At 47.9% G+C, this 23,503-nt stretch overlaps 1 protein-coding gene across 1 annotated transcript in view; it reads right to left on the bottom strand.

Annotated features, from left to right (window-relative positions):
• Positions 1 to 23,503, bottom strand: part of RICTOR (RPTOR independent companion of MTOR complex 2) — a 103,231-nt gene that overhangs the window by 70,927 nt on the left and 8,801 nt on the right. The window contains exon 3 of the mRNA XM_066602402.1: positions 6,970 to 7,067. Coding sequence (XP_066458499.1) covers positions 6,970 to 7,067 — 98 coding nt within the window. The remainder of the gene's footprint in view (positions 1 to 6,969; positions 7,068 to 23,503) is intronic.

Here is a 23,503-nt window from a genome sequence, read left to right as displayed (position 1 = left end):
CCAGCTGCATTACATAAAAAAACAACAAGTCACCTAGCAGGCTCGGTGGAAGTCCCTCCTGCTGCTCTCCACAGCTCCAGCGTGCTTCCTGTAGTCCTCGGCCGCCCACAGAAGATCGCTGCTTGGTTACGGGATTCATAAATCCCGCCTCCAGGAAGCGATGGCTCTGATTGGTTCATCCAGCGCTGCATTGATTGGTTTTCAAGCACTGCTTAGCCAATCACAGCCATCGCGTTGTGCAGGCGAGATTTATGAATTGGCCAATCAATGCTGCGGCTAAGAGACGCGGACCGAGCCTGCTAGGTAAGTATAATAAGACATCCCCCAAACAAGAAACGTTTGGGGGCAAAAAGGAATATAAGACAGTGTCTTATTTTCAGGGGAAACACAGTAGTGCAGACACAGCCCCCATTACAGTTATAGGACATTTAAAATAAAGAAAACTTGAGTACTCACCTATCCCGGTGGCTCCCCGTCCAGACCGGTGCCTCATTGGGTTTTTTTTTTGCCTTCCTCTGAATCAACAAGGGAGGGAGGGGTTGAAGGGCGTAACTATAGAGGGTGCAGGGGATGCGGTTGCACCCGGACCCAGGAGCCTTGGGGGGCCCATAAGGCCTCTCTTCTCCATATAGGGAGCCCAGTACTATGAATAAAGCATTATAGTTAGGGGCCCTGTTACAGCTTTTGCATTGGGGCCCAGAAGGTTCAAGTTATGCCTCTGTGCAGCATGGTTTAGGTATGGGTACGGGTACAGATACAGATAGAGGGGGGGGCCCCAGCTCACATTTTGCATCAGGGCCCCTGAGCCTTTAGTTACGCCCCTGGATGGGTTGGTAGGGTGGGGACACAGGCTGAAGTGGATGGACATTACCTATTTACAGCCTAACATACTATGTTACACACAGAAGGGTCAGACGATCACATGCCATTCATTGTGTGCATAACTGCTCAGCCACTCACGGGCTACAGCGGCCATGGCAGAATCCCCACTGAAGCCTGTGATTGGCTGAGCAGTTACATGCACAGTGCATGGCACATTACCATCCGCTGCTTCTTCCATGTTCCATGTACGGGAGCTGAAACGCCACCCCGGTAGGAGAGTATTCCATTTTTTTTCATTTTAAGCCTGTTTAACCTTTGCCCTGGAATACCCCTTTAAAGCAATACAGAGAGCGGGGACCCAGCGATCACCTGATCGTTTGAGATCCCAAGAGGACCCTTGTCGATCAACTCAGGATAAGTCATCAATAGTAAAAGGTCCGGCACCTGTCACCCCATATCTATGAATCCCATCTATAGATGGGGTGGAATGAAGACCAACCTGTTCATACCTACCTAAACCAGATATCGGCTGTTCCCTTCAGCATGTGAAAGGCTCGGCTGGGGGTGTAGGGTTCTCAATACCGATAGGGGAATAGGTTTTTCTGTATAAACATGTAACATCTTCAGCCCAGTGTTGAGGCGCCGGATTCCGTGACTGACACATGCCTAGGGGTGCAGCAGCGGCTGAACTCAAACCTCTCATCACGCTGCAATTCTATAATCACTTCCGATCCCGAAAACTGCTGACCTGACCGGCACCCGAGCGTCTCCAAACATCTATCGCTCGCACTTTACCCACTCAGCCGTAAACTGATTCGATCTTTAATTAAAAAGTATGGCAGTGTACAAAGAGACGTGAAGAGACTGGAGAGGCTCTACGACCGAAAGGTCTGTGCGGCGGGACACGGCGACGGGCACACCGGAATATATTACTAGCATTAAGAGCGCTTCCCTTCTGACATGAGATCTCCGGCCATCAAGACTTCTTATAGTAGTTTCCATAGGTCTTTGTAGTAGAGCCAGACAGTGAAGAAATGATAAGGTGGTGGTGGTGGGGGGGGGGGGGGGTAGATACATGAGTTTTGCTGGAAACAGTGCGCTCCAGTGCTGCTAAATCCTTTGGTATAAGGAGCTTTGTAAAGCTTTTCCTCTTCAATACCCAGCCATTTCCTCTGCAGACACCTCCTACCTCCTAAGTCACTAACAGAGAGCTGTCGTTATTGCAATCATCTGACATGTACAGTAGAGCTGCAGCCGCTCATAGACATTGCTTCAATAAGCCTGCCAGATCACATTTTCTGGCCATTCATCCTCCACCCCACTCCTATATACTTCTTGAAACAAGGCAGAGGCTGCTGTGATCACAGGACTTGATCTGCCAGTTCCCTGCACACACACACACACAGAGCAAACAATTCCCGTTTGAATTTTTTGCACAATCTATTTAATACATCTACTGTATCAACATACACAGGCAAACACTACATATAACATCAGATATTTCTGCTCCTGCAGCTCACTTCAGCAGGGAGGGAGTAAAGGACTGCAGTAAATTCAGCAGCATTTTAACCTGTTTAGGACCAGTCACTGTAAATTTACGGCACCTGATCCTGGGCTTAAAGCTTAGCCGTATGTAAAATTCCAGCGGTGCTTTGAGCCTCTTGCCTCTGCAATAAATCAGAGTCAGGACGGGTTATCAGCTCTTAGTGACAGTTGATAACCCGAGGGAGAAGGCAGGAGGGGTTTTTAACCCTTTCTGCCTTCTGCTTCCCTGAGTACACAGCCCTAAATGAGTGCTGTGTACTAGAAAGTGAAAGCGGAAGTGTAACTTTCACTACTGGCAGAGCTGGAGGGTCATACTAGACCCTGGCCAGCTCTGCCAGTGACTAATGTCACTACAGGGGATGTTTTCCCCTGTAACTGGGGCTCCTATGGATGCCCCAGCTACAGTGGGAAAGTGTCAAATAAAAATGAATGTCCCCCAGAGGTCTTGGGGGGACGTAGACAGTAAAAAACATAATTACATACACAAGTAAATAAAAATTCCAGAATAAAACAATATATACACTACCGTTCAAAAGTTTGGGGTCACCCAAACAATTTTGTGTTTTCCATGAAAAGTCACACTTATTCACCACCATGCGTTGTGAAATGAATAGAAAATAGAGCCAAGACATTGACAAGGTTAGAAATAATGATTTGTATTTGAAATAACATTGTTTTTACATCAAACTTTGCTTTCGTCAAAGAATCCTCCTTTTGCAGCAATTACAGCATTGCACACCTTTGACATTCTAGCTGTTAATTTGTTGAGGTAAGCTTGTGAAATTGCACCCCACGCTTCTAGAAGCATCTCCCACAAGTTGGATTGGTTGGATGGGCACTTCTGGCGTACCATACGGTCCAGCTGCTCCCACAACAGCTCAATGGGGTTCAGATCTGGTGACTGCGCTGGCCACTCCATTACCGATAGAATACCAGCTGCCTGCTTCTGCTGTAAATAGTTCTTGCACAATTTGGAGGTGTGTTTCGGGTCATTGTCCTGTTGTAGGATGAAATTGGTTCCAATCAAGCGCTGTCCACTGGGTATGGCATGGCGTTGCAAAATGGAGTGATAGCCTTCCTTATTCAGAATCCCTTTTACCCTGTACAAATCTCCCACCTTACCAGCACCAACGCAACCCCAGACCATCACATTACCTCCACCATGCTTAACAGATGGCGTCAGGCATTCTTCCAGCATCTTTTCATTTGTTCTGCGTCTCACAAACGTTCTTCTTTGTGATCCAAACACCTCAAACTTGGATTCATCCGTCCACAACACTTTTTTCCAGTCTTCCTCTGTCCAATGTCTGTGTTCTTTTGCCCATCTTAATCTTTTTCTTTTATTGGCCAGTCTCAGATATGGCTTTTTCTTTGCCACTCTGCCCTGAAGCCCAAAATCCCGCAGCCGCCTCTTCACTGTAGATGTTGACACTGGTGTTTTGCGGGTACTATTTAATGAAGATGCCAGTTGGGTACCTGTGAGGCGTCTGTTTCTCAAACTAGAGACTCTAATGTGCTTATCTTCTTGCTTAGTTGTGCAACACGGCCTCCCACTTCTTTTTCTACTCTGGTTAGAGCCTGTTTGTGCTGTCCTCTGAAGGGAGTAGTACACACCGTTGTAGGAAATCTTCAATTTCTTAGCAATTTCTCGCATGGAATAGCCTTCATTTCTAAGAACAAGAATAGACTGTCGAGTTTCAGATGAAAGTTCTCTTTTTCTGGCCATTTTGAGCGTTTAATTGACCCCACAAATGTGATGCTCCAGAAACTCAATCTGCTCACAGGAAGGTCAGTTTTGTAGCTTCTGTAACGAGCTAGACTGTTTTCAGATGTGTGAACATGATTGCACAAGGGTTTTCTAATCATCAATTAGCCTTCTGAGCCAATGAGCAAACACATTGTACCATTAGAACACTGGAGTGATAGTTGCTGGAAATGGGCCTCTATTCACCTTTGTAGATATTGCACAAAAAACCAGGCATTTGCAGCTAGAATAGTCATTTACCACATTAGCAATGTATAGAGTGCATTTGTTTAAAGTTAGGACTAGTTTAAAGTTATCTTCATTGAAAAGTACAGTGCTTTTCCTTCAAAAATAAGGACATTTCAATGTGACCCCAAACTTTTGAACGGTAGTGTACATAAGAAAGAAAATAACCCAAAACCGTCGCTATAAGAGCCCTGTAGTCCAAAACTATACATAGTTTTGCAGTAAAAATAATTTTGGTAGCTAAAGGAAAAAAAAAATAGGACAGATAACCCACCACATGGGTAAAATCCCTAAAAAGTGTCTGGTCCTTAAGGGGTTAATGTGCAATTAACATGCACATTAGAAACCCGTATAAGCACAGCCTTGGTCTCATTTACTCGCTCTCCCCAATCAGTATACAGCGACGCTTCACAGCGGTTTTCAGCAGTGTTTTCAATTAACATGCACAGCAAAAACACAGGTGAAACGCCAAAGAACCGCCACGTGGGAACCTAGGCTAACGGGCTATATAAACAACGATTATCGCTCAAAAGAGGTCATTTAAGCGACTTTTGAGCGATAATCGCTGTCATGTACATCCGGCTGTTCTCTGCTCGATGCGCCCGGCTGTTATACAGCCGAGCGCTCTGAGCGGAGGATGCAGAAGACAAGCGGAGTGTCCCCGTTGGTCTTCTGCATCCAGCTGTTCCCCGCTCCGAGCGCTCGGCTGTACAACCACCTTAGTTATGTTGCAAGTCCTCTTGAACGTTTGAACAAAGACTCATAGGGAAACTACCTTCCAGCAGATGGCGCTATGGAGGTATATTTTCAGCCCATCTTTGTATACTTCCTGTTGAATGAGAGCTTATTTGCATATACACTGTTCAAAAAAAAAAAAAGGAACACCGATAACCCCAAGTTACTTGGAAGGTTTTAGAAGGATGCAAACATTTCTAGATGAAGTGCCTTACATAACTTTGCCGGCTGGCTTGCCGCTGCGCCCCGTGAGAAGATCTCTAACTACTGCCAACATGACTTTACCGTGGGCTCCACAAGTCCCATCTCTGACTGCGCTGACATTTGCTCATTGTCTCTCCCCCCCTTCAAATACTACATAGGAGACGGACAGGACTGGAAGTGGGGACAATATATGGGATCCGAATACCCATGATGGTCCCCTGGAAAAGACGCATGGAAGCGGAGAGGTAGAAAACCTCATTACAGAAATGTATACTTGCACAATATGCAGGAGGAGGGGCTGCCAGGGGCTACAAGATGACCGTGAGTGGCTACTGACCAAACTGTCCTGCATAAGACTCCATAAGGACCCGATGTCCTGTAGTGGGACCCCATCTCACAGCCCGGCACCGGGCAGCTCAACCTGATCAAACGGACCCCAATGGTAGTGAGAACAGAGCCTGAAGAGCCCATATATGCAGCTTGACTCATTCCGATAACGACAATGAAGGAGGAGCTCCATGTAAAGACGAGCAGCCAACCAGCGGGAGCCGAGCGCAGGTCCACCGGGCTTCATGCTCTCCTTATAGAAGGCGACATCTTGGTGTGACCACAGAAGCCACATGCAGAACGAGACCAAAGTAAGCAGAAAACAAGGAGGCGCGTGGCGATGGAGTGCTTCCTGGAAGCCAACCGCAGGTCACACTAACAAGTCCTACAAGAGGGGCGCTCTGGTGGGCTACACAATTTACCTCCTCCTTAAGAAACAGCACTCCAATATCTGACAACACTGCATTAAAGGAACCGCTGACCGGTAAGATGCTAATGTACCGCCAATTGGATGAGGTCGGAACCTGCTCTCATGTACAGCGGACGTTTTGCCCGACAACACCACAAATGCACAAATGTTATGGGATACATTATGGCCTCCCCCGCTGCCGCCCTCGGACCCCCGCGCGCTGCGGCGTCCCCCGCTGCCGCCCTCGGACCCCCGCGCGCGCGCTACGGCGTCCCCCGCTGCCGCCCTCGGACCCCCGCGCGCGCGCTACGGCGTCCCCCGCTGCCGCCCTCGGACCCCCGCGCGCGCGCTACGGCGTCCCCCGCTGCCGCCCTCGGACCCCCGCGCGCGCGCTACGGCGTCCCCCGCTGCCGCCCTCGGACCCCCGCGCGCGCGCTACGGCGTCCCCCGCTGCCGCCCTCGACCCCCGCGCGCGCGCTACGGCGTCCCCCGCTGCCGCCCTCGACCCCCGCGCGCTACGGCGTCCCCCGCTGCCGCCCTCGACCCCGCGCGCTACGGCGTCCCCCGCTGCCGCCCTCGACCCCCGCGCGCTACGGCGTCCCCCGCTGCCGCCCTCGACCCCGCGCGCTACGGCGTCCCCCGCTGCCGCCCTCGACCCCGCGCGCTACGGCGTCCCTCGCTGCCGCCCTCGACCCCGCGCGCTACGGCGTCCCTCGCTGCCGCCCTCGACCCCGCGCGCTACGGCGTCCCCCGCTGCAGCCCGATGGACATAGGACTTTTTTGTGTCGTCCACACGATTCCCTTATCTTAGTACCCATCTCTACGTTGTTTAGCAAGAAAAACAAGGGGGGAAAAATCAAGAAGAGCTTTTAAAAATTAAAAGGGATCTAGCAGTTTTCAGCCCCACCGCCCGGCTCCGGTTATACTGAACACTCACCTTAATAAAGTTGTTCAGGTGACCCAGCTTGCGCATGTTCGAAACTCCATGAAGTTTGGCCACATTTTGTAAAATTTCTCTAAGGTTGTCACTTGGTTCTAGAAAGAAAAGTAGAGAATAAATTAGGCGCAGGTTTAACCCCTTAAGGGACAGACATGTTTCTTACTTAATGACATTCTGAACTTCATAACTTTCTTTTGGCAGAGAAGCGGTCACCAGGTTGATGCGGTCCGCGCCGCGAGCAGCGAGGAACGGCAAACACTCCTCAAGGGCCCTCAGAAACTAAATGATTGCTCAAAACAATGGTTGGATGGTGCGAAGCTGAACGCTAATCGCTCAGTGTAAACACGGCCAATAACGAAGGCCACATGGGCATTTGTTCGCTGCTCGTTTGTCTTCTAGGTTATGCAGCATAAAAGCAATCGTGCGCTCGGTCACATGTCGTCACGTGTGAACGGCGATCATTCAGTCCGTACCAGTGAATGGCTGAACGCACTTGCAAACGATTTTTCTACCTGTATATACAGGCTGCACGAGCGGGCGGGTGGACTCTGGCATCGTTCGCTTGCACAAATAATTTATCGTTTCGGGTAAAAGGAGTCTAAGCCTTTGTAAGTGTCTATTTGTGCCATTTTGGGGCTCCGTGTACGTTGAAGGGGTTGTACCACCATTGACTTATGGTTCATAGGTTAGTTGATTACAGTCCAATTGGTGAAAATCTCACCACCGATCCAAAGAACAGGGCCCTGTCCCCCCCACTTCCCGTCCCTGCAGTTTTGCTGCACCCATGGAGTTGGCAGCTCTGCCACCTCCGGTGGTCCCATTGAAGATGAATGCAGTGAGCCCACAATGATGCCTATTAGGACACATTCCCATAACACTCTCGGATCTGATCACACGGAGTAGAAATACTTGGGATTTTCCATGGCGGAATATTCTGTTGGGAAATCCGCAGCACTTCTGCATCAAAATCCGCACCATTGACTTAAAATCAGCCGCTCCCCACCTTGTAATACTGAGCCCTGACTGTAGTGCACATCCCTCGCCCGGCGACCACCGAGTCATCAAAAGCAGCCGCCCCGATTTCTGTGGCTCCATTCCCGGAAGCTCCTGCCGCGGTCATGTACCCGTCATCATTTACCTGACCGCTGGCTATAACGGACATGTGTACAAGGATCGGCGCAGTCACACTGGACCAGCAGAAGACTTAAAGCAACCCTCCCGCCATGAGACGCAAACCTGTCATGGGGCAGGAGAAGAAGAATGGTGTGAAATTACCTGCCGCTTCTCCTCTGATCAGCCGATTCCAGACCAGTTTTTGACCGTCCAGATGGCAGCTGCATTATTATAACTACCCAATTCACACTGTGCATGGTTCCGATTGGCCAGAGCTGATCACATGAGTGGCACTGGCCAATCAGAGAGCATATATGGTGCATTAGTCATCAAGACCCGTAACCAGTGGACATCAGCACAGAAGACCAATAACTGCCCCTTCAGTCTCGGGACAAAGTTATGTCCTGGGACGGGAAAGCCACTTTAAGGCCTCTTTCACACAGGCGACAGCAAAATCGCAGCAATATCGCTGCTGTGTTCCCACGATTTTGTAGCGTCAGTGATTGAAAAATCAAGCATCGCCTTGTTGCTGCCAGCGATAAACTCTCGCAATTTATGTTGCGAGAAGCTTAGGCCCTACCCCCAAAATAAGCCCTAGCTGAACTTACTAGAAAAAAAAAAAGGAATGCTTAACTAGCAGAAGAACCAATCAAATTGTGGAGGCGGAATTTATAAATTGGCTGAGCCACGGCACTGATTGGCCAATTCATAAATCCCGCCTCCACAACGATTGGTTGAGCAGAGTTTTAAGAACCAATCACAGCCCCCACATTGGTTCATAGAGTGCTGCATTGATTGGCTGAGTAGCGCTTGATAAACCAATCAGAGCAAATGCTTCCTGGAGGTGGGATTTATGAATCCAGCAACCAGGAAGTGATCTTCAGTGGGCAAGCGAGGACTGCAGAAAGCCCGGCGGAGCTCCGGAGACCAGCGGGAGGACCCACCCGAGCCTGCTAGGTAAGTATTTCCCTTTTTTCTGGGGTAGGTACAAAAAAAGAAATGTAAAAATCGCAAATCACTCAAATATTGCGCATGCCGTGATTATTTTTCCCTCGCAACATAGTATCAATGAAAACATCTAGAATGTGAAGGAACCCATAGGAAAGCATGGGCTTCACATGCACGCGATTTGTAGCGCCGTCGCATCGCGTGATTGTGTCGCCCGTGTGAAAGCGGCCTAAAGATGTGGACTACTTTGGTTTCTTTTTATTTTAGTCCATCCTCTACCCGTACCAACTTTTTGAGAAGTCCCTGAAAACCCCCTTATTATGGCACACTAGAAATTTGCCATTGGCGCCTACATAATTCTTATTAAGGAACCCCATAAAATAATTGACTTTGCTCCCGGAGAAGCACGCCGCCCCCCCCAGCTCCACGGTATTCTGTTGCTCTGCTCCTGCGGGTCTCATGTGCTGTTATATGGATGGGACGTGTTTTCATTGTGTGGTCACCCCCTTACAGCATTCCTCACTCATAAGTCAGAATCACATTAGGGAAATGATATCAGGACGGATGACTGGACGCCTTCTGGAGACCCATCCCTCCGCCGGCATCTCACGTACTCCTGGTATGAGCAGAGCTGCTCAGCCTCCCCTTTGCATTACTATGTGGATTATTTACGCACCCCAAGGGCAGAACATTGTGAGAGGGTTGAGGTGGAGAAACCATTAGGCATGTCTTTCGAAGCATTGTATGTTTTAGTGCAGGGTCTTGCAAGACCATGAGGACCCTTGCTGCAGGTTGCATATAACTAATACCCCATTACTTCTGCAAGATGCAGTCCAGTCTTTCGATTCTGGAGGAGATGGGGTGCGAGGACTTAGAAGGTGCAGACGCCTGATCTAATCACTTGGGCACAATCAATAGGCTGTAAGACCGCATGGTGCACTACACGGTACAGACACCCCCTGAATAAGTATATTGCACCGGTATGACCCCCCTGTATTGTATAAGGCCTTGGTAGCGAGACGATCTTGGAATCCTGGACCAAGATGGTGTCTTATTTTTCCTGGCGCTAGCAGATTAGTGGTAGTTCCATAATTTTACCAATGACTGCAGTGTACCAGCTTGTAATGGTGCAACCAGAGGAGAGGACGGTCCAAAGCCCAATTAAATGGTGGGGGCTACTGGTTCTTCCAGGTGAACCTCACGTATAGCAGAAAGCCATAAGCTCCCAACCTACCATACTCCGTCTCGTAGACGTCCTGTTGAGCCAACAGAAAGCTGGTACCATGGACAGAAGGTCCACATGCCGAAATCATACCTCCTGCACCAGGCTAGTGGTGCATCTGCCCTTGTCAAAGTTTGGCTCTTTTTTTTTTTTCCTGGGGCACAAGTTATGTTTTGGGGCAACCAGGGGGCATTACTAATTAATAGTGCATTTGGGGGCATTAGTACTTTTTAGGAGGCACTAAGGATGAATTACTATTTCCAAGGGGCAAAAAGGGGGCATTATTACAATGCGGGGCCGCAAAAGGTGAATTATTACTGTGTGCAGCACTGAAGATCACTATTGCTCTGCGGTATACAAAAGATGGCACCGTTACTGTGTGGTGCACTATTATTGCCTGGGGCACAATATAGGGCACTATGGGGGACCTTTAATAAAGCTTAACACTAGAAAACTGATGCAAAAATTTGCTAAATGTGGTGCAAGAACTGCTTGCAAAAATGTTGCAACTTCTCAGCCTTCTGGGCTGGCCTTGCCACTTTTGGGTGTAAATTCTGCCAGAAATGTCCACGTTGTTCCAACCAGGACCAGATATGTGAAGGTGCTCGGAGCTGCCAGTTACATGCTTAATACATGCGATGGGGAAAAATATACTAAGCCCCACGTTGTAAACGCCAGGCTTAGTAAATGTGTTTGGCATGATTGGTATCATGACATTACATTTAAAGCACAACATTTGGGGGGCATCGTGCAAAACAGCTGGTACAGTAATAGGGGCAGAATTTGGAGTAGCAGTAAGGTTGAACATTTGTATAGGTAGGTAATTAGGGAGGGTACTGGAAAAAGAGAGGAGTAAAATATGTCAATGTTGTCTTTACGGAGACTGGATAGAAGTCATCATAGAGGTCTGGGCCGGATGGAAAACACAGTAAGAGTGAATGACTCCAGTCAGACAAGTGAATCACTGCATTTATCGGTACTGTCATCACTTATACGCTCTGCAGTGTGCCGATAACTACTACTGTATGGTCAGCGTATGGCGGTAATATTGGGCTTTGTCTAACTACTACGATTAGATAGCACCTCTGCAGCCATACACATGCGTCCTCTCGGTTTGGGGCCCACTCAAGATGTTTTGCTCCCTGTGTTAAACCTCTAGTTACCCCTCACAAGAGGCGTCCAGACTATTCATATAGAAACACGGCGACACAGGCACAATTAAACTTTGCAGAGCCGTAGAAGCGAAGACACTTCAACCATAGCCAACCACAAGAGTAAAACCCCATGCTACTATCTAGTATTGCAGCTGGTTTCAATCATACGCTCTACTGACACCGAGAGGTCGGAAATTCACCAATAGCCATTTCTAAGAATGACACTTATTAGTCATTTATGTAAATGAGCTGTGGCCACATAACGAGACCTCAATACCTGCAGGTTATAAGGCGACTGCCATTCCTGAACTAACCAACCTCCGGGAGTTAAGCTGAAAACTGCATGTAGCAGATAACGGGAGCGAGGACATCCCGGCAGGCTATAGACTTACTGAAGCGCCTACAGTTAACTTTTACCGGAAACCGTGTTTCCAAATGTCCCTGACGTGGTTCCTCCCGCACAGCTAGATGCCCGTCCAATACGAGAACACCTGGGACTTTAAGGAACAGGGACATCTAACATGAAGGTTGACAAGTGGTTTCACTGTCCTAAGCTCCGACTTCCAATATTGCGACGCTACAACTTCAGCATTAGGACTCATTAAAGCTTCATCATTAAGGGGTTAAAGGGAACACAAAAATGTAGAGGATACACAAAAAATGGAAATGCTGACAATTCCTTACTTGATCCTATTCCGTATCATATTGTAATCCAGGCCGTCTCCAGCTGTAAGGCACCTGGCTACAACAGCAGCCCTCCCCATGGCACTGTTGGCAGTAGGAGAACCATGCCACTTGGCACCACCTCTCTGGTCAAGGGGTATTTCTGGGATTTTGATGACTTATCCTTCGGATGGGCCATCAGTATCAGATTGGTGGGGGTCCGAATCCTAGCACCAGCTGATTGAAGTGGCCACAGCACTCCAGCATGCACCGTGGCCCCTTTATTGCTTACCAGGCATGGTGTCGTACATTTGTAGTGGTTGTGCTCGGTACTGCAGGTTAAATTGGTTGTCCGCGGACCGTTTTTTTTTCTTCTCAAAGACCAGCTCAGCCTGCTGTTCCAACACGTGGTGCTTACCTCAGCACCCCCCGCCACCTGGTGCACAGCTCTAATGTTCAACACCAAATCACATGACCATTTCAGCCAATCATCAGATGAAGTGAGTCGGTGATCGGCTGCCTCGGTCACATATACCTGGTGTTGGTGACTTCATTGCTAGTTCCATGGGAGCAGCGAGGGCGCGGGAGCAGCGAGGGCGCGGGAGCAGCGAGGGCGCGGGAGCAGCGAGGGCACGGGGTATGAGAATACATCTTGCTTTACGTTGGTACTGCAGGCTGAGCTGGTCTTTGAAGAAAAAAAAATAACTAAAACCCCGGAAAACTCTTTTAAAGGGGTTCTGACACGAATCAGGTTTTTATGCTAATGGTCTGCCTAATGGACACAGGGACCCCACGATTTTCGGCTGCTAAAGCATAAAAAACCTAATGCTTACCTTTTTGTGTTGTTCTTGTTCTGCCGCGGGGTCATCTCCCAGCAGGCTTTCAGCTTCCTCTGACGAGCCGCACTCCTCCGGGATTGTGCGCAGAAGACAGCTGCCCTCTGACAGGAGTCAGGATGGGCCGCCTCTCCACTGCGCACGCGCAGAACTTGCAAGACAGACGGGCCGCCCAGAGCACTGCTTGTGACGTGGTGCCCGTCCATTCACCTCAGAAGTGGCTGACGGACGGAGCAGAGCAGGAAGCGGTCATTCTGACTGCTCCAGCTCTGCTTCAAGAAGCTACAGAAGAAGATGCCTGATGGAGGCGACATGCCTGACTATCGGTCCTGGCCAGGCAAGGTGTAAGTAAAATTTTTTTTTTCATGTCAGAACCTCTTTAATGCACCTCCGTCCCATTCAAGTGACTAGGACTGAGCTGTAATGGACAGGCATAGCCACTGCAAATTGTATGGCGCTATGCTTGGCAAACCGGGGATGCGGCACTTACCACAGGCTCTTCAACCAGTTGGGTCTATGGGGGTGCAGGGTGTCATACACCACTGATCTAAGGAAAGGCCGCCAATATCAAGGTCCTGAAAAAAACAACTTTTAAGTCCCAAGCACGCAGTCTAAAAGGTATAGGGAAGATAATAAAGTGTTCTCTGCAGCATTTCCACAAGACTCTTTACTTCAGCTTACTTTACTGTTAAGGGCAGCGGCTTTTATTAACTAGTTGGGGTCTCAGGATTCTTCATCCATTGGGGCGACATCTAGTTTGGGAAGGGAAAGTCCATAAGACTTCTACAAGTCGGAGGAAAGCCCGGGGGAAGCAGTGCTATTAATTGTCTGCGGTCAGTGAGGTTTGGGGACTTCCTCATCTGTCCCTTCTTCAGAGTCCAACTTGCTAGTGAAAAAAATCAACAATAACAGATTGAAGACTTCTTGTTTATGGTGATCGCCAAAAAAAAAGGAACTCAAATTCTATGTAATTCCCCACCCTCCTCAGCGTGCGGGAGGGGTCCGAGGCCAGCTGAAGGTTGTAAGGTTGTGCGTCAAGGTTCAGGAGACGTTTCAGTGTAAGTCTATGAAGGCTACTAAGGGTCTGTGGCAATGCAACGTGTCCTAATCCGTCTCATGTATTACACATGGTATACCTTGTAAAGAGGTCAAGAACTATCTTCAGAAGACATCTCCAAAATTGAAGTAATGCCCTGATGTCGTTGTCCTGTTGCAGAAGAGTTCTGGCTGATAGAGGGCGCTGTCGTTAGGTAGTCCCACTGTCTGTATAATGTTCGGTAGGTGGGACGTGCCACATCCGCATGATGCCAGGACGCAAGTACCCAGCAGGACATTGCCCATCACACTACCCCGCCGGCTTTTCTTCCCATAGTGCATCCCGGCGCCATCTCTTCCCCAGGTTGGTGACGCAGTCGGCCGTCCACATGATGGAAAATGTAATCCATGAGCCCAGGCGCCTTCCTCCATTTCTCCATGGTCCAGTTCTGATACTCACATGCCCACTATAGGCACTATTGGCAGTAACATAGTAACATAGTTCGTAAGGCTGAATGAAGACAATGTCCATCTAGTCCAGCCTGTCTAGCCTCCTGTGTTGTTGATCCAGAGGAAGGCAAAAAAAACCCAGAGCAGAAGCCAATTAGCCCTTTTGGGGAAAAAAAATTCCTTCCCGACTCCCTAATGGCAATCAGACTGTTCCCTGGATCAACCTCTAATAGTTCCTACCTGCCTGTAAACCAGGATTGACACTTAACCTTAGATTTATAACCTATAATATCCTTCCTCTCCAGAAAGACATTAAGTCCCCTTTTAAACTCCTCTATTGATTTTGCCATCACCACTTCCTCAGGCAGAGAGTTCCACAGTCTCACTGCTCTTACAGTAAAGAACCCCCTTCTGTGTTGGTGATGAAACTTGCTTTCTTCTAGACGTAGTGGATGCCCTCTTGTTACCGTCACAGTCCTGGGTATAAACAGATCATGGCAGAGATCCTTGTATTGTCCCCTCATGTACTTATACATGGTTATTTGGTCGCCCCTTAGCCGTCTTTTTTCTAGAGTAAATAATCCCAATTTTGATGCCTCTCTGGGTATTCCAGTCCCTTCATTCCATGTTTTAGTTTAGTTGCCCTTCTTTGAATCCCCTCCAGCGCTGTAACATCTTTCCTGAGCACCGGTGACCAGAACTGTGCGCAGTATTCCATGTGAGGCCTGACAAGTGCCTTATATAGTGGAAGGATAATGTTCTCGTCCTTCGCCCCTATACCTCTTTTAATGCACCCCAAGACTTTATTTGCCTTTGCAGCAGCTGACTGGCATTGGTTACTCCAGTTTAGTCTACTATCCACTAATACCCACAGATCCTTTTCCATATCACTTTCTCCTAGCAGTACCCCATTTAGTGTATATTGGTGACATCCGTTTCTCCTGCCCATGTGCATAACCTTACATTTATCAACATTGAACTTCATTTGCCATTTTTCTGCCCAAGCCCCCAGCTTATCCAGGTCCGTTTGTAGCCGCACATTGTCCTCCGTTGCATTAATTATCTTGTATAATTTTGTGTCATCTGCAAATATTGATGTTTTGCTTTGCAGCCCCTCTATCAGGTCATTGATAAATATGTTGAACAGAGTGGGGCCTAATACTGAACCCTGCGGCACCCCGCTAGCGACTGTGGTCCAATCAGAGTATGAACCATTTATTACCACCCTCTGCTTTCTATCATTGAGCCAATTCTTTACCCAATTACACACGTTTTCACCCAATCCGAGCTGCCTCATTTTATATATCAGCCTATTATGCGGCACGGTGTCAAATGCTTTAGAGAAGTCCAGATATACGAGATCAATAGACTCTCCCAGGTCCAGCCTAGAGCTTACTTCATCATAGAAGCTGATCAGATTTGTCTGACATGATTGACCCTTCATGAATCCATGCTGGTGAGGAGTTATTCCCTTGTTCTCCTTGAGGTGCTCATCGATGGCGTCTCTCAGAATCCCCTCGAAAATTTTTCCTGTTACTGAAGTGAGACTTACTGGCCTGTAGTTACCAGGCTCACTTTTGATCCCCTTTTTATAAATTGGAACCACGTTGGCAATGTGCCAATCCAATGGTACTACACCGGTCTTGATAGTGTCTAGAAATATTAGGTATAGCGGCCTAGCTATCTCACCATTTATCGATTTTAATCTTCTTTAACCTGTTCCGCACTTCCTCCTGCATTAGGTATGACATATTTTGCGAGGTGTTTATTTTATTCCCCTTGTATCTTGTGTGGCATTTCCTTTTCGTTTGTGAATACGCTTGAAAAGAAACTATTTAATAGTAGCCAGGGGTCACATGGGCACTGACCAGCCTACCACTACGCCACCCCATACACAACAAGCTGCGATGTCCTGTGTGATCTGACATCTTTCTATCACCACCAGCAGGAACTTTACCAGCAACTTGTCCTACAGTCGCTCTTCTGTGGGATCGGACCTGACGAGCGGCCTTTACCCTATTTGGGTGGGTTTTGTTTTTACGGTCCAGATAACTTTATTCTGTGGGTCAGTACGATTACGACGAGCCCAAATATGTCATTTAAAATCTATTTAAGGGAAAGTAATGAAAAAAGGATAGAAGTCAGAAGATGGCGGCAGTCAATGTTATTTCCCGCCAACATGGTCATGTGAGGACTCGTTGTTCACAGGACGCCCTGCAGTTTCTATGGGCACAGTGTTGGAGTATATACAACTTCCTGATAGCTTTTTCTTAAACCTTCTATTGGAGACGGGGTGACCAAAAAAGTGCAATTCTGATGATGTGCATTTTTTCTGCCAACGTTCACCGTGCGAGACAAACAATGCATCGCTTTGATAAATCAGACTTTTACAGATGCAGCGATACTAAACGGATTTTAGTTTTTAATTGTTTTATTATAAATATAGGAAAAGGGTCCATTGTTTACATTTTTACGTCTTTTTTTTCTCATAAGAGGTTACTTTACTCCTTTTTACACTTTTTTTGTTTTTTAAGTCCCAACAGGCAACTTAAACTTGTGACCATTTGATCCCTCATGCAGTATAATGTAATGCAATACCTTAGTATTACATTATACTGTGATCTGACAGGCAATCTACCAAGCTGCGCCAAAAGCATGCCTTAATAGGCAAATCAGCCATAGCAGCGCTGGGGGCCTTCAGAAGTCCCCAGGCTCTCGTGGCAAACGAATGGCATCTTGCTACTGAAATGCGGGGTGCCGTTTGGGACCCTGAACTCAGATCAGGGGATTTAAATGCTGCTTTCGAAACTGACTGCGGCATTTGAAGGTTTAACAGCCACAATCCTGGTTCACGCTGATGGCGGCTGTTGCTGGTCGGTGTCCGCTGTAAGTAACAGCACGCACGTTGTATGGACCGGCTCCGATCGCCCTCCATACAATCCCCGAATACACAGCAATTCTGCGGTCTGGATCGGTAAAGGATTGTCTGTGTATTTTTTTTTTATAAAACCTTGCTTCCCAAGCAGTGAAATAACTAGCAGGTATATAATTACCTCCCCCACTGCCCACTATATGCCGGCCCCGGTGCTCCGTCCTCCGCTGCAGTGTTTATAGGCTGCAGCCCCGCCCACTTTAGGGGACGTCACAATCGCTGCTGCCAATGACAGAGCTCAGCGATCAAGCTCTGTCATTGGCCGCAACACATGTGATGTCCTGTAAACAGACAGAGGCAGCCTGTAACCCTAACGTCAGAGGGGAAACCCAGAGCGGCGGCCGCATGGGACACAGCGGGAGCCAAGTGTGAAAGAAGGGAAACGTAGCTTCTTGACATTCCATAACAGAACGTCCTTTTGCCTGCGGGTAATTTTATCCCCTTACTCCACATCTTCGCGTTGCTGGTTTATATAGCTACGGCAATAAAATTACTTTATCGCAGACACAACAGCAAATGGCGCAACGATAATCTGTTCTGCACATCAACAGCTGCGGAACCGAAAGCCTTTGTAGTAAATATGCCTTTAATTCTCCAGGTGTGACGGTACATTAACGACGGCCGTCCATTATGTAAGAGCGCGCTCCACGAGGCGGCTGCCGTACGGGAAGCCGTTTATCCCTCAAGTCATTGAGTGACTGAAATAACTTCTGAAACGCTGTCAGAAATATCCTAAGACACAAAACTCAGTCGCCGCGCAGCACAGGCACGCGGGTCACAAGACCGTCTCGGGGGCAGTAATCTCTCGCAGCACAACTCATTACACCGGGAATCAAGACGCTGCAGCCGACGGGGCCGAATACAAGGGCTCGGGGAGAGAAAGATGTTCCTGAAAGTTCAACTACAAACCAAATCCTTCACAACTAGAAAACAAATACTAAATAAAAACGGCAGTGCCTCTTAAAAAAAAAAAAAAAAAAAAAGTGAATCGGTTTTAAAATATACATTTACTTCATTATTAGAGATGAGCGAACGTACTCGGTAAGGGCGATTTCACAATCGAGCACCGCGATTTTCGAGTACTTCACTACTTGGGTGAAAAGTACTCGGGTGCGCCGGGGGTGAAAGGGGGGTTGCAGAGGGAGAGAGAGAGGGCTCCCCCCTGTTCCCCGCTGCTACCCCCCGCTCCGCCGCGCCCCCCCCACCTGCCCCCCGGCACACCCGAGTACTTTTCACCCGAGTAGTGAAGTACTCAGAAATCGCCCTTACCGAGTACGTTCGCTCATCTCTATTCATTATGAAAAATAGAATAAAGCTTAGAACCGGAGAGGGTTCGGGAAACAAAAAAGGAAAGCTACAAAATAAAAATGGAATAAAAAAAAAAAAACATTAAAATTTACAAACTTGATTATTCAAAAGTAAAAATATATTTCACAAAAAATATATAAAAAAAATTGAATTTACTATGAAAAGTAAAATAAAAATGAACTGGAGTTTTTTTTTTTTTAAGGGTTTAGCCGGATACATCTATTTTTTTCAAAAACTGTCTCAGCTTAAAGTATGAACATAACAGAAGACATAATTGTAAGGGGTTACGATAAAGGGTTAAAATGTTGCTATGACAATGGATTGCAAAGTTGTGCCAAAACGTACACAAAAATTTCCACGTTTCCAAAATTTTAGTGCTATGAGACGGAGCATGCTCCATGAGAACTTGCTGGTGAGCTGCCAGAGTTGAGGGGGTGCAACAGCCTGCAAAAAGTGGCTGCAGAAAGGACAGGGATCGGAAACTGCCTTACGGATGGAGTCAAAAGAGAGAGAAGAGAGTCAGTGTTGTGTTTGCAACCCAGCGGGACATCTGGACAGAGACCAGGAATCTTGGGGTTAGAGCGGTCCTGTACTGGCCAAAATGACTATTCCCACGCAACATACTGTAAGTGAGGCCGGCCTCAGTAAAATCTCTAAGTGCGCACACGATTAGGGAGATTACTGGCTGAACAATAGGCCTGTTGTATTGATGGGCACTATGGCCAACAGACTGTCACTCACTCTACAGTGCTTGTATACACGACCTGAGATATTGTTACATGGGCCTACACAGGAGGGACAATTCAAGTGAGTTCCATGCATTGCATTTTCTATAGACTGCGATGATTGTTGTCTAGAGTTAACCCTTCAAAGAAGATTCGTGACGGGACTGAACTTCGCCAAAAATTATTGATATTGTTGTAGAAGGTATTATGGTTACTCCGTGTTGTACGCCAATCGTTTCCAGGATTTAGTTAGCTGTAGCTAGCAGTAAGGGATTCTGCGGTAACAGCATACCCGCTGACTTGTTATTACATTATTCTCTTCGTTCCTAAATAAATATTGCATACTTTTGTAACTCCTCCTGCTGCATCGTATCCTGAATCTGCACAACATTCTCACCTTCCCCGATCTCCGCTGGACTTCACTTCCGGATGAAGAGCAATGATGTCACAACACTAGCTCATGTGACTGATACAGCTAATCACTGGCTGGTGATTGGCCGACACAGTCACATGGTCCTGGTGTCAGTAACGTCATCACTGGCTCACCATCTGAAAATGAAAAGCAGCGAAGACCAGGGACACAGGACAAGCAGACCCGCAGGCTAGGCTTGCATCTCGCTAAGCGTTTCAAACCAAGTAGTTCTTCATCTTGAAGTCGGTTTTCAGGTTCTTTTTGAAGTTTTCCAAGATGGCGGAGAGTCTGATGCGCTAAGGTAATCAGGTCCAAAGTATAGGTAACGCATGGGAGGAGTCTTCTAGAAGGTTGGGTGTGGAGCAGACTACAGGACAGCAGAGAAGGAGGTGGTCTTCAAGGACTAGGCATTATGTATGGGGATGTATCAGGACATTAGGTCAGAGAAGTATAAAGCGGTCAGGTTGTATATAGCAGGTGTGGGGAGGTATCAGGATATTATGTATGGAGGGGACAGGGCCAACTTTTTGAGGCAGCCATTTACGAGCAATGGTTCTTGCTCCGGCAACCGCAATGCATCTACGTCAAATATCTGAATGGCGTCATGTAATACTATACTTCGCCTATAGTGGCCGCTGTAGAGAAAATGAGCCGTGAACGGAAACTTCCTCCTGCAAAATCAGCAATCACGGGGAACAACTCTTATTTTATAGGGGCCATCCGTGACGAGACAACCCCTAACCCCCATGTCCATTAAAGACAAGAGCGTAGATATTGAGACCAGATGAGTCGTGTGGGGCCCAGGAATGAGGCACTAACAGCAGACACCTGAAGCAGTGTTCTAGGCTCCAAGGATGCGTCCGTAGTAGAATTACCAGTGAATTACAGCGACATTACCACTAAAGTGACATTCCTTTTGCTGCTCACCAATTAGATAGCAGACGCTCATTAAGCTTCAGGAATAGCCGGTAACAGATTGCACGTTCTCGGTTGCTTAGCTGCAGACTGACACTGCCATATGTAGCCTCTCAGTGCAGATCTGCCGCCAGAATCCATTCATTTTCTCAGTTTCCTTTCCATCAAACAGTTGGAAAGTACTGGTTCTCGTTATGGAGATGCAGCTGGGGTACGCGCTCTGCTCCCTGGGAAAAAAATATGCAAATTAGCTCTTTTCGAGGAGGAAGAAAACTGCCTCTTTAGTGCCACCTATAGGTATATCTACTGTAAAGCTGATGTGCAGTGCATTAAATAGGTGGCATTGGAGAAAGTTTTCTTCCTTCTGGAGAACTAATCTCCCTCAGACAAGTAGATGGACCCCGCAGTGATACAGAGGTGTATGGACTCGGCTGACAGCCAACATGGCTACGCTGCTGGTAGAAACAAGAAACCTATCACAGGGACATCAGGGACCCCCACTGTTACTGCTCCAATAGGTTTTATTGGAACACTAGAAGAAAAGTTTGGGTGTAACGGTGGGCAGAGCCTTTAAAGGGCTTGTGTGAAAATGACAAACCACTCCCAGAATAGGTACCTGGGGCGAATAGCTGATCACCCCCTGGGACCCGCTCTCAGCACCCCCAGCAGCGCCCTACTAATCACGTGAACATCTGTCCTGTTCTAGCAAGATGGCAGAAGTTCCTCCAAAACAGGAACCGCTCTTACTGAGCAGCTCTCTGTTCTGAGACACAGTGGTGGGTCCAAGACCAGAACTCCGCCATGTAGAAACAAGTCCCTTTTCGGTGGGCTCAACCGCGCCTATATTACATAGACGGACATTCATCTGAATTATGGTGATGTAATACACTTACCCCACAGCAACTGCAGCGGAAACGCCTGGCTGCCTCCCCCTGTACAACCAGCTATCAGGGGTGGCGGTAGTGGGCACCACAGCAATCAGCTGATCGCCACAAGACGTGTATTCTGAAAGGGGTGGCCTCTAATACTACACTGCCTTGTAGGAGTCAGGAGCTCCTCCAGCTAATGGGGACAGCAGGAATAGGCTGCTGCATATATAGTCGCTGCTTCTTCTGGGTTCAGAAACACCAGGGGGGGGGGGGCAGCGCTAGATGGGGAGCCGCCAAGATAGAGAAGTATACATTTTTTTATTTTAAGCCCTGTTAACATTTCAGAAAACCCACTTCAACTTTTTTTTTTAAATATTTTTTATTAAAATAATGCTTTTTTTTTAATTTTCGATGTCCCAATCTAGGTTTACAAAAAAAAAAAAAAAAAAAAAAAGCTCAAATCCTGCAGTTCTCACACCAACCACTAAGCCTAATAATAGTCTGACACTTCCTGTTCAGCAGAGAAAACTTCTCAGCCCTCATCTCACCATCATCACAGGCAGGATTATAATGAGGTGACATAGCATAGATAACACAGGAGCCACCAGAGATGTCACAGCTCACCTCCTCCCTCTCCAGGTCACAGAGCATGCCCAAAACACTCTCCCAATGAAGTCAATGGCTCCCCTCCTGCCCACTGTATCAATGGCCCAGGTTTCTGATGTAAAGCATATCTCTAAGGCTGGGTTCACACAGGGCGGATTTGCCGCAGCAGATCCGCCCGCGGCAAAACCGCCCGCGGCCACTAATCTCGGGATTAGCCAGCCATGTGGACGAGGTTTCTCAGAAACCTGGTCCACACGGGACTGCTAATCCGCTGCGGTAAATCCGGTCGAAACCGCTTGAAAAGATTGCGCATGTCTGTTTACTTTCGTTTTTTTGTTTATTTACGTCGCGGCCGCGCTCTCCTCTATGGGAACGCCGTCCGCAACGGAAAAGCATGCGGCCGGGCCGCTTCAAAGCCGCCGCGGCTTAAACCGCGGTGGTTCTCCCGGCGGAAATCTCGCGTTTTTTACTGCGGCCAAACCGCGAGATTTCCGACGGGAATCCGCCCTGTGTGAACCCTGCCTAAAAGAATCTCTGTGCAGTAAAAGCAATATGTAAAAAAACCAAAAATCTACAAAAACAGAAAAAAACATTTTTCTAATCTGATTTTAAACAAGTCGCCATCTGGTGTAGATCAGTTACAGATATATAATGCACATTCCCTTCAAGAGACACCAGAAAGAAGGGAAACTGTAGTTAAGGGGTTAAGCAGCATCATGCAGCGGACCCGACCCCTCTACAACTTCCATCTGCCCCCCAGGGGTATATTCATATGCAGTACCCCTCTGAACGGCTCTTGCAGAAATGTGCTCGCTGCACGTTATACTGACCTTCTTAAAGGGATTTTCCAGGAGAATACTATTGATGACGTGTCCTCAGGATTGGGCCTCGATAGCTGATTGGCTGTGGTCTACCACTCGGGATCTTGGCTCATCAGCTGATCGAGCATCCACTGGTAGCACCGCATTACACAGGGGTCGGCGCGGAAGCTGCTGCTGCTCCGCCCCCTGTGTAATTGCTGCTGCTCGTAATTGCATTCGCAGCTTCCCTTGCTTTTAATGAGAGCCCAGCCTGCAGTTACAAGCGCTGACCACTACACAGGAATTGGAGCAGCAGTTTCCACTCCAACCCCTGTGTAATGCGGTGCTACCAGTGGATGCTCTATCAGCTCCCGAGCGGTAGACCGCAGCCAATCAACTAACGATGATCTATCTGGAGGATACGTCATCAATCGTATATTGCATGGAAAGCCCCTTCATAATACCTGCAATACCCAGAACTCTGCGGATCTACTGAATCAGACAGAACACCATAGTCAGGTTCTGTATAAAGCTGAACACCAG

This window comes from Eleutherodactylus coqui, chromosome 5, assembly GCF_035609145.1.
Source record: "Eleutherodactylus coqui strain aEleCoq1 chromosome 5, aEleCoq1.hap1, whole genome shotgun sequence".
Classification (NCBI taxonomy): Eukaryota; Metazoa; Chordata; class Amphibia; order Anura; family Eleutherodactylidae; genus Eleutherodactylus; species Eleutherodactylus coqui.
The sequence above is the reverse complement of the archived record's forward strand: the minus strand, read 5'-3'. Positions and strand labels throughout refer to the sequence as shown.